The 11,354-nt window shown below is 45.9% G+C and overlaps 1 protein-coding gene across 2 annotated transcripts in view; it reads left to right on the top strand.

Moving 5' to 3' along the window:
• Nucleotides 1-1,790: 1,790 nt before the first annotated feature.
• The window catches only part of jakmip1 (janus kinase and microtubule interacting protein 1), a 29,080-nt gene continuing 19,516 nt past the window's right edge, over nucleotides 1,791-11,354 (top strand). For both annotated transcript variants that reach the window (XM_076287602.1, XM_076287603.1), the window contains exons 1-2: nucleotides 1,791-2,085; nucleotides 4,189-4,448. In XM_076287602.1, coding sequence (XP_076143717.1) covers nucleotides 4,305-4,448 — 144 coding nt within the window. In that variant the 5' untranslated portion in view covers nucleotides 1,791-2,085; nucleotides 4,189-4,304. The remainder of the gene's footprint in view (nucleotides 2,086-4,188; nucleotides 4,449-11,354) is intronic.

The raw sequence follows: 11,354 nt of genomic DNA, 5'->3' as shown, positions 1-11,354 counted from the left end.
TGTGTGTGTGTGTGTGTGTGTGTGTGTGTGTGTGTGTGTGTGTGTGGTGTGTACTGCAGGAACTGAAAACCTCAAATTAAGACAACCACCAACTAACTTCAGCACGTCCGCCTCATGTTCTTGGTAACAATAAACCAATAAACTTGCATATCCTTGATTGGCCATATATTTATTCCACTCTAAAAGATTATATTACCCAAAAGGTGTATGGTGTGTGTGTGTGTGTGTGTGTGTTTGTTGGAGGGGTTTTAAGTAGGCCTCAAATAGGCAATTAGGGCAGTGCAAAGGTACCAGCACAGGTCAACTGATTCAGTGCTTCAGTTAACGGATGGAGCAGGGACAGGTGAAGTGTCTGACACAGGACCTGACTCAAGCCTGAAGTGGACCTGAACCGTTTGTACACACATGCACGTGCACTCACACACACACTCTCTCTCTCTCTCTCTCACTCTCGCAAGCACACACACACACATACACACACCCACACACACCAGCACAAAAGCCTGTCATTGCCGAGCTCAGTCAGTAGGTGCAGCCCTCAGCCAGCTCCATTGCCTAATCTGATTAAACAGCATTAATTTGCATGCGTTTGATAGGAGAATGACACATGCCAGTCAAGGACACTGCAACTGTAACTAGCAGTTTAATCTTTTAGTGTGCTTGCACATACCACATCTCATTAGTCAAAAAGCTGAGAGGTCAACTGATCACACATAGTGGAGTTAGGCTTTATGCATCAAAGGGTGTGAAGCTTCAGGTTTTGTGAGGACAGCTAATGGGGAATTCACACACACACACACACACACACACACACACACACACACACACTACCTTTTAAAATGTACCAAAATGTTCATTCAAACACACCACTCAAACTAATGCCGAACCCATTAATGGACTTCTCTCCATATATCTGTGAAGCAAAATATTTAGCCAAGCCCATATAACACACACACACACACACACACACATACACAGTAATATTGGGTAATACTACTAAAGCCGGAGATTTTAGATAATGTTCTTATGTGCTCCTTGTTATGTAAATCCATTTGTGTGTGTGTGTGTGTGTGTGCGTATTTTAGAAGAGGTTTTACGCATGCGGCATTGTTGTAGTTTCAATATGTACTGTTACAAGACCTTCCATTGTTAGTAATGCTTGTGCAATAGACAGATAATGTTGTCCTTCCTCACAATGTGCATGTATTCTGTGCACATGCATCTGCTAAGCAGTGCACTAGGCTACTTACTGTAATCAGATGTTGCAACTGAAATACTGCAAAACAAGACTGAGGTACTGCACTGTGGACTACTGAGTACAATGACCCTGTGAGTGTGCATCTTGCTTGTAGGGAAGCCTTACATCTGGTGTCAATTAAGCATGTTGTAATGTCTGTGTCCATACTCCTAGCCACTCATGTGTGTATTTGATTTGTGCTGCGCGCGCGTGTGTGTGTGTGCTGTGACTGTGAGCATGTTTGAGGGAATATAGGTCAGAGTAATGCCACTTCTGAGCCATATTTTCCACTTCATCTCTCTCAGCACGCACAGCGAGAGAGAGAGAAAGAGAGAGAGAGAGAGAGAGAGAGAGAGAGAGAGAGAGGGAGAAATGTAATTTGCATTATGAATTACCCCACCTTCATGGTGAGTTTATTCAGTGTGTGTGCGTGTTTCTGTCGGGGCAGAATGTGCCCCTATGGTCAGGTGGCACGTGCCGTCTGCCTCCCGGCGACGCCCGGGTTTCATCACGTGATGTAATGCCGGTGACGGATCTGTTCCCGATCGCGCCGGTTCGAAAGGTTTCCTATTGCGTCCTCGGTGGGCGGAGAAACTTCCATGCTCGGTTCCCGAATAATTTAGCTTTTCATCTCCCGAGCGCGTGTTGGCACGGTGTCGTGTTTGGATTTTTGCAAAACAGCTGCAAGAGCATAAGTCTCCCGTCTGTGGATTGTTTCACCGAAGCACACAGCCAGCCACAAGAAGGTGTGCTCGCAAGGCTGGGCGAGCTGGATGAGACGGAAGCGGACCGGGTTCTCGTGCATCTGATGACCAGAAGGCCGAATGAGACAGGCGCATCATAACCCGGTAATTGCATTTATCATGCACATACTTTAAACAAAAGCAAACGATTGGTACCCCTCATGATTTATTATGAACAGTGCATGCATGCACAGGAATGGCCGCGGTGTGCTTCAGTGAGTGTGGGTAGGTTGTATGTGTTCTAACATCTGAGTGTGTTGGCAATGTCCACATTCTCATTCGTTAACGCATGTGTTGTTTCGACTGCAGACGTGTGCATAAGGACAGATTTGCCGTGTTCGTTGGATTTGAATGCGTATTGTAGATCGGTGTAGCCTATAATGGAGGCCTAGTGCTGTTATGGCACGGGTTGATGGTATTGATTCTGATGTTGGTGCCGTGAGCTCGCGCTGTCAAAAATCATCTGGCGCGTGGGGCCTGGGATGCTCTCGCCAAACTACAACCAGGCTGTTTGGTCGCGTTAGCGCGCTTTCCTGTGTGTGGCAAGCCCTGTCGTCCTCGGCCGTTTCATCAGTGTTGTTTATCCGCCTGTCAGTGTCCATGTACCCGAGGGTGTGGTTCCACCGGACAGACTTCACGTCCCACACCTCTCTGTCTTTCTAATTCTCTGCCCTCTCTCTCTCTCTCTCTCACACACACACACACACAAATACCTCTCTCTCTCTCACACACACACACACAAATACCTCTTCCCTCTCTCTCTCTCTCTCAGACACACACACACGCATACTGTACATAATATAATTTTTTTTCGGAGATAAGTCAAAAAGCCAATGGATCTTGTTGCCCCTGTATAGTGTCTGATCGAAAATAAACTAATAACTAGAAGTGGAAATGTGTGTGTCTGCCAAAGACAGTGGTTTGTGAGGGAGAGAGGTGTTTGTGTGTGTGTGTGTGTGTGTGTGTGTGTTACATAGAATAAGAGTCTCTGAGCATGTCTCTGTTCTATGATTTAATTACTGTTTCTGTTGAGACTTAGTCCGACATCACATGGTCATCTGGGCAAGGGAATGCCAACCCACCTCACCCTAACACACCAAGTCCAGCCCATCTACCAACACACACACACACACACACACACACACACCAACCCAACTTACCCTAACACACCAAGTCCAGCCCACCAACCAAAACATACACACACACACACACACACACTCACGGAAATACACTAGTCTTTGTATTCACAGTTCTTTGGCTCTGTGTTTGTCTTTCCAGTATGTGTGTGTGTGTGGCACATGTGTCTGTCTCTGTCTCTTCCTCTCTTTCTCTCGCTGTCTCTTTAAGTCTGTCCGTCGTTCTGCCGGCTGCTCACTCCCTTTGTCTCTCTGAGTTAATGTTTGCCTATCAGGTGGCCCTCAACGTCTCAGGTTATCACACACAGCTTTAAGAGCACACAGGAGAACTGTCTGGATTATCACATGGGAATTTTCTCACCTACCACACCACAAAGTCTACTGTAAAACACACACACACACACACACACACACACACACACACACACACACACATACTGACCATACCACTCATGCTCTAAGTGCGCTGGCTGAGTGGCTTGTGAAACTTTTGTTCATTTTTGTTTTTTGTTCTGTTTTTTTCTGGGCTTAGTCTTATTTTCCACTTTCCTTAATTCGTCCTCGTTATTGCGAGAGTGTACTGTAGCCTTTGCAGCGTTTGTGTGTGTGTGTGTGTGTGTGTGAGAGAGAGTGTGTGTGTGTGTGTGTGTGTGGCATGAGTGTTTGCGTGTGAGTTTGGCTTCCAAATGTGTCTTTTGGAGTGTATGCTTTTTATGAAGTATGCTTGCTGTTTTATATAAGTGTGTGTGTATGTGTGTGTGTGTGTGTGAGTGTGTTTTGTTCCATACTCTCAGACTACTAATAAAGTCCCTTTACTCCATACACATCTGGGAGCCATGTGTGTGTGTGTGTGTGTGTGTGTGTGTGTGGGAACGAATTCTGAGTAAGGTCAAAAATATTACATCATTAGCGAGGGTGTGTCCAGTTTTACTTGAATTACTCAAAACAACGTGTTTCTGAATGTGTCCTATGATCCTATGTTCAATCCTATGAAATGTTATTTCATAGGTCTCCTAACTATATTGTGTGTGTGTGTGTGTGTGTGTGTGTGTGTGTGTGTGTGTGTTTACAGGTGAAAGGATAGACCACAGACCGAAGATGATGATGCCGAGTTTGATTTCCATGGAAAGTTCTGGGTGAAGGATTTAGCACTGGTGTAGGCGGAGTCTCAGGAAAAGGGGTGTGGCCATGGCTTCCACCACGCCAACCAATGCCGTGCCCTCTAAGAAGAGCCGTAATAAGCCAGAGGTGGAGTCTCTGCAGGCAGCCAATGAGGACCTGAAGAGCAAACTGAGTGACATTCAAAATGAGCTACAGCAGGAGAAAGCCAAGGTAAGACTGGCCTATGCTCTGGGGAAAACCAATAGAGATCAGCCTTTTAAACAACATACCGTGACATGCAACCAGGGAGTGTTCTGTGTAAGCATATGATGTGTGCCATGCCCCAGTGTGTATGATGTGTGCCATGCCCCATGCCCCAGTGTGTATGATGTTTGCCATGCCCCAGTGTGTATGATGTGTGCCATGCCCCATGCCCCAGTGTGTGTGCCATGCCCCATGCCCCAGTGTGTATGATGTGTGCCATGCCCCAGTGTTTATGATGTGTGCCATGCCCCATGCCCCAGTGTGTATGATGTGTGCCATACCCCATGCCCCAGTGTGTATGATGTGTGCCATACCCCATGCCACAGTGTGTGTGCCATGCCCCATGCCCCAGTGTGTATGATGTGTGCCATGCCCCAGTGTGTATGATGTTCCCCATGCCCCAGTGTGTATGATGTGTGCCATACCCCAGTGTGTATGATGTGTGCCATGCCCCATGCCCCAGTGTGTGTGCCATGCCCCATGCCACAGTGTGTGTGCCATGCTCAATGCCCCAGTGTGTATGATGTGTGCCATGCCCCAGTGTGTATGATGTGTGCCATGCCCCATGCGCCAGTGTGTATGATGTGTGCCATGCCCCAGTGTCCATGCCCCAGTGTGTATGCTGTGTGCCATGCCCCATGCCCCAGTGTGTATGATGTGTGCCATGCCCCAGTGTGTATGATGTGTGCCATACCCCATGCCACAGTGTGTGTGCCATGCCCCATGCCCCAGTGTGTATGATGTGTGCCATACCCCATGCCACAGTGTGTGTGCCTTGCCCCATGCCCCAGTGTGTATGATGTGTGCCATGCCCCAGTGTGTATAATGTGTGCCATGCCCCAGTGTGTATGATGTGTGCCATACCCCATGCCACAGTGTGTGTGCCATGCCCCAGCGTGTATAATGTGTGCCATGCCCCAGTGTGTATAATGTGTGCCATGCCCCAGTGTGTATGATGTGTGCCATACCCCATGCCACAGTGTGTGTGATGTGAGCCATGCCCCAGTGTGTATGATGTGTGCCATGCCCCAGTGTGTATGATGTGTGCCATGCCCCAGTGTGTATGATGTGTGCCATACCCCATGCCCCAGTGTGTGTGATGTGCGCCATGCCCCAGTGTGTGTGATGTGCGCCATGCCCCAGTGTGTGTGATGTGCGCCATGCCCCAGTGTGTATGATGTGTGCCATGCCCCAGTGTGTATGATGTGTGCCATGCCCCAGTGTGTATGATGTGTGCCATGCTCCATGCCCCAGTGTGTATGATGTGTGCCATGCCCCAGTGTGTGTGCCATGCTCCATGCCCCAGTGTGTATGATGTGTGCCATGCCCCATGCCCCAGTGTGCTTTTCCTTAGTTGGTACTTGTCTTGTCTGCCCGCTGTTGTGTGCCCGTGCATACTTGCACATGCCAGTCTGCTATTCTGTATCAATGTATTCAGTATCAATGTATTCAGTGTCTGCAAGTCTATGTATTTGTGTTTATAAACATCAGAGAAGCTGAAGATACAACTCACTCTGTGAAAATACTCTATTAAACCTCAGTGTCTCCATCCTCCAATATCTCCTCAGTGTCTCCATCCTCCAATATCTTCTATTTTGTCCTTTCCTCTCTATCTCTCCCACTTTCTTGCACACTTTCTCTCTCTCTCTCCTCTCTCTCTTTCTCTCTCTCCCTCGCTGGTTATGTTTGACTGTCATTGTGTACTTTCAAGCAGGAAGTTTGACTGATGCAGTGGCCTGCTTTGAACTCTGGGTACAGTGTACAGGAGATACCAGTAGATTTTTTATAGTACACACATCACACAGGGAAATTATCTATTCAGCAGTGTACTGTCTTTCTGGTTGTTATGCCACTGTATGGCCACTAGGTGGGATCAGTTACATGTGCGTATGCATGGATGTGAAAGACCATGTTTTCTGGAATTTAGTTATCTTGAAGTGACCCTTTTGTTTTTAATCGAGTAATGGTTTATTTCACCATGTGTTAATTGTGGTTAGCACTCTAGTCCCATGGTCTAGTGTAGCGCTACTGTCCAGTGGCAGAGATGCTGTGTGATGTCTCAGGCGCTCTCCCTGCTGGATCTCCCGTTCCCGCTCCTGCTGCAGTTGCACTTGACACGTGGCGTGGTTGCCTTCACATTTGCACTTCCCAGAGAGAACCATGACAGCAGAGACCTAGGGGCTTTCCAAGTCTGTGGTTTTAGTTACAACAAACCTGGATAATGTTAATTCAGAGTGCGTTGTACACCTCCTAAAAGAGGAGAATACTGGCTTTATCGTGCAAGCAAAACAAAGCCATAGTGCTCTTCTAGTAGGAGGTTTACCACTCTGAACGAACTTACCAGGTTTGTGGCAAAACCACATTTGGAATTCCCCACCAGGACTGCTTGCGGCATCAGACAATGTACACAGCACAGCACAGTGAGGGAGAGGAGGGCACTCGCCACTCAGGGATGGATTACTGAACGGGCCTACCAGGCCAAAGGGCTCAGGGAGCTCTGAAGCCCAATGCTCTACTATGTTCTTCACCCCTGATATCTAAATGGGGCCCCTCAGTCAAATAACATTGGTCATGTTATGTGATATGTCTTAATATCATGTAATATATGTTTTTCACCCCTGATAATCATGCTTTGTAACCTGCATCTTTTTGCACGGCAAGATGCCTTGAAATTGTTGATGGTTATGTCATATGTCATATGTCAGAAGTCTCATATGTCATATGTCAGAAGTCTCAATCTGCCCATTTCTTTCCACTAAACTCGCCCGAAATCGTTATTTAAATGGGTAATTTTTTCAAAAATGCTCCCCTAGCTTAGCTTAGGGGGGGGGGGTGCCTTTATGGGTGCCCATGAGCCCAGTGGCTCATAATCCGTCCACGACACCCCTGTGCACTGGGAGGGCAGGCCCATTCTGACTGTCTACGTCTTTGCTGGTTATGTAAGGGGGAGCATGTGTTTGTCCCGATTTGAATACTTACTCATGTAGTGACGTTATGTATGAGTTCATCAGCTTTGGCTGCAGCATGAACTGAACACACATGTTGGTAGTGGACCAAGAGTGTGTAGCTTTGGTCCAGAATAGCAGGGTTGCCATGACGTCATCCATCACAAGAGCACAGATGGTCCCGGTCCCTTACAGTCGTTGCTGTCCACTTGTTGGTTGAAAAAACATGAGTGGCAGGCGTGATCTGCAATCAATCACACAGACACAGTATTGTCCCAAGCAATGCGGCAGAAGATGGGTCTGTGAGTGCCACAGCACACTTGTACAGGCCGTGGTCTGGCCATGAACTCTCTGACCTCCCTGTGACCACACCCCCACAGAGTGCTCAGTCTAGTTGTAAGTTGCTTACTTAGTAGGTAACATATTTGTTTTCTTTTGTTTGTTTTTTGTTGTTGACTTTGGTCAACTGCCGTTGTTTATAAAAGTGCTGTATGAATACAATGACATTGACATTACTTACTTATCGGAACGTCACATATTACCAACCGTCATGTATGTCCAACCTCTTACGTGTATGTGTCACTTAATATTCATTTCTATACAAACCAAGACGGCGGATTCCTAAAGAAACGCAAGCACCCACACCATAAGTTTATCTAAATTAGCTATGTACCAAAAATTACATTTTACCGTGACTCGAAGAGCTGTAAACAGTGTTGTAAGGCTGCATGTACAAATCCGCTTGGATCTCCAGTGGAATTTTGATTTGCCGACGAGAATTCTCGGGCTAACCGTTCATGTGCCTGAGAAAGGTTGGGAATAAGTACCCACTAGCCCAGCACTAACCTCCGAGTATGTTAAACAAAATCGGATATTTCAGGCAGTAAAAGCCCCGGTAAGAACCAATCTAGATTTTGTTCAAATCTATACACCTATGGCTACTGAAAATGTAAGGTTCATTTAGCAAATGTTATTTTGAAGTATTAAAAAACATATTTTTTGTAAGAATTTTCGAACGAAATGGTTTGTAATTAGCACGATTACGATAACTTACTTAATCACAGAAGGCCAACACCAGTTCACTCCTCCTGCCATCCTCCTGCTGCCTTTTCCTGCTTAGGTTCCTACTCTTCATCTCCTTGGTCACTGTCTGGTGCCAGGCATCTTGGCTGTGCTGTCTGGTGCCCGGCTTTTTGGCTGTGCTGTCTGGTGCCAGGCTTTTTGGCTGGGTTGTGCCCTTGCACTTCAGTGTTGTGGAGTCTTGGTTGTTGTGCCATGTTCTTGTCTCAGCACGTGTGTGATCCCTTTACATCGTCTCCTTTTAATATCTAGAGTTGTGTAGGTGTCCTTTTGTATGCTACAGTAGATGCTATTCATGGAACAGATGACCAGTTATGGATCCATTTCCATAATGGGCCCCTAGGGTCCCTCTAGGGCCAGCGCTCACTTAGATGTTTTGTGCTGATGTATCAAAGTTCTCTTTACTTTTCAAAGAGGTTACAGGCTTCTCTTATTTTAGCTGAATATGTGTTTGTGTGTGTGTGTATGTGTGTGGGTGTGAGTGTGTGTGTTTCTGCGTATGTGATGCCTCCACAACCACATGACTTCTCCTACAATCGTGTTTTAAGTGCCTAGAGCCCATGTTCATGTTGCTCCAGGGCCGTTTCAAGGAATTTGGGGGCCCTAAGCAAAATGGACATGGAGGCCCCCACCCACCGCACGCAAAGCCTACAGGAACCACAGCATAGCCATACAGTTTAAGTTCACCCACAGTTTATATAAATACAAAATTTTGACAGTGCAATACTGCAGTTGCATATATATACTGTGCATTAGTTTTGAACATTTGAACATTTGCAAAAACACCACCGTACCATAAAATCCAATATAAATGTAAAAAAGTGCACAATAACTAAATCCAACATACTTAAACACACACACACACACACTCACATTAACATTTTTCAGTTCTCACAAAGTGAGAAAATAAAACACTGCCATCTTGCAGAATGCAGAAAAAGGATGCATTGTTCAAACTATAAAGAGTGCAGGTTGTATAGCAATTTAAATATCCTTAGGAAGAGCCTGAGGGCTGAGAAATTTAAGCAAAGCACCTTGAGGGAGAAAGAAAAGATATGTTAGCATTTCCATATTTTGATATTTAGAAGGAATGCAGCTGCTTTCACAACTACCAATGCTTACTGTAAAAACATCCCAAGCTAATGTTATACATTGACCTAGGCCTACTTGTAGCTTAACATAGCATTTAAGCATTCTGCTGTTTGAGAATTAGACAGACGCACCTGATGCTTTAAAGACAGTAAACGGCTGGCATGCATGAATACTACTAGACATGAATGTTCCAGTCTGCTTTGATGCACGGAATTTATCGTGTGGTTTTCCTAACCCCCATTTGGTAAATAGATTATCACGGTCGAATAGTTAGTATAGCAGAGAAGCTATGCCACTTTCATCAAAACTTATTACAAAGCTATAGCAATGTTATGTCATTAAATACGATAAACAGTGATTCTGGAACAGATCTGCGTCTTCCTTATCCCGTTAATAAACATATTACAGTATTTAACCATATTCCGTCCATTCGGAAAAAAAAGTTGCGCTAACTGTTCTAGTTTGTTACAAGCAGCATGGGCCGTCAGGCAGGTAGTTAACATAAACATTTTTTGCTAGGCTAGCCTTCCTGCTGCGACATTACACCATTTGTACAAGACAAGTAGAGCTATTTTATCCAGTGTAATTTATCACTTACCACTATCTTGTTTTTTCTTGTCATCCTCTTCCTTTCTCTTCTGGCTTCCGGACGCATAACTCCGCTTCATTATGACTGCCGAGGTTTTATATTTTCGCGGCAGCAGCAGAGACCACAAACCTGGCTGGCTGGCTGCTGTCAGCGACTACTGAGAGAGGCCCCCTTGAGGGGGATCCCGGTATTGCCGGTAACAGTGTCGTTGCACTTTACTGCATTGACTATCAAAGGGGCGCTCACAGTTTGTCGTTGCATTTTATTTTAAACCAGTCGTTGTCTCGGGGCCCCAAGCAATTGCTTGGTTTGCTTGCGTTCTAGCGACGGGCCTGTGTTGCTCATAATAAATGTGACTGAACTGAGTTGAAGTGAATTGTAAATGGAGTTCTGAGACATGTGAGCTAGAAGAGGAAGTCCATTCCATGTGTCATGGCGCTGTCCTGTTCTCTCTCTTCCTGTGCTAACTTAGTCGTGGGCTGCTGGGTGATGCTGCTCACTGTAAAAACATCCTCTGACTCATTTGTGGGGATCCTTTGGCAGGCGTCCCTTCACGACTCAGATCAGACATATTTGGGTTGTTTTCTAAGTTTAGACGTTGGTTGTTAAATCTTTATAGGCTCTACCTGCCAAGATTCCTCTATGTCTTAGTTACAGCCCAAATACAGGCCAATTTGAAGAAGAAAAGCCCATCACTGTCACTTTATGTTTCTGTGCTTGTCTGCATCTTTTCTCATCTGCCCATTTCTCTCTCTCTCTCTCTCTCTCTCTCTCTGTCTCTCTTTCTCTCCCTCTCTCGTTGATTTTGGCTGTGTTCGGCATTAGATTCGTTTCAGGGAGGCAGTTGTTTAACTTGTCCAACTATAAAATATCTCTCTCTCTCTCTTCCTCCCTCTATCTTCTTTTCTCCCTCCCTCGCTCTCACTGTATTTCTCTTTCTCTCTCTCTCTCTTTCTCTCTCTCCCCCTCTTTCCCTCTCCTCCCTCCATTTGGTAGCGGTTAGGTGGTAATAGCCAGGTGGTAGTGGCTAAGGAGCTGGGCTAGCATGCAGTAGCTTGAAAAAAAGTTGTGGGTTCAATTCCCGGCTTCCACCATTGTGCCCTTGAGCAAGGTACTTAACCCCGAGATGCTCTGAGGACAAATTGACACTTGTAAGTCATTTCGGAT

Source organism: Alosa pseudoharengus, unplaced genomic scaffold (genome assembly GCF_046254945.1).
Source record: "Alosa pseudoharengus isolate Yale_2024_CS ecotype anadromous, Long Island Sound unplaced genomic scaffold, YU_APseudo_1.1 YU_APseudo_1.1_scf_16, whole genome shotgun sequence".
NCBI lineage: Eukaryota > Metazoa > Chordata > Actinopteri > Clupeiformes > Clupeidae > Alosa > Alosa pseudoharengus.
This window is presented reverse-complemented; position numbering and strand designations above follow the sequence as displayed.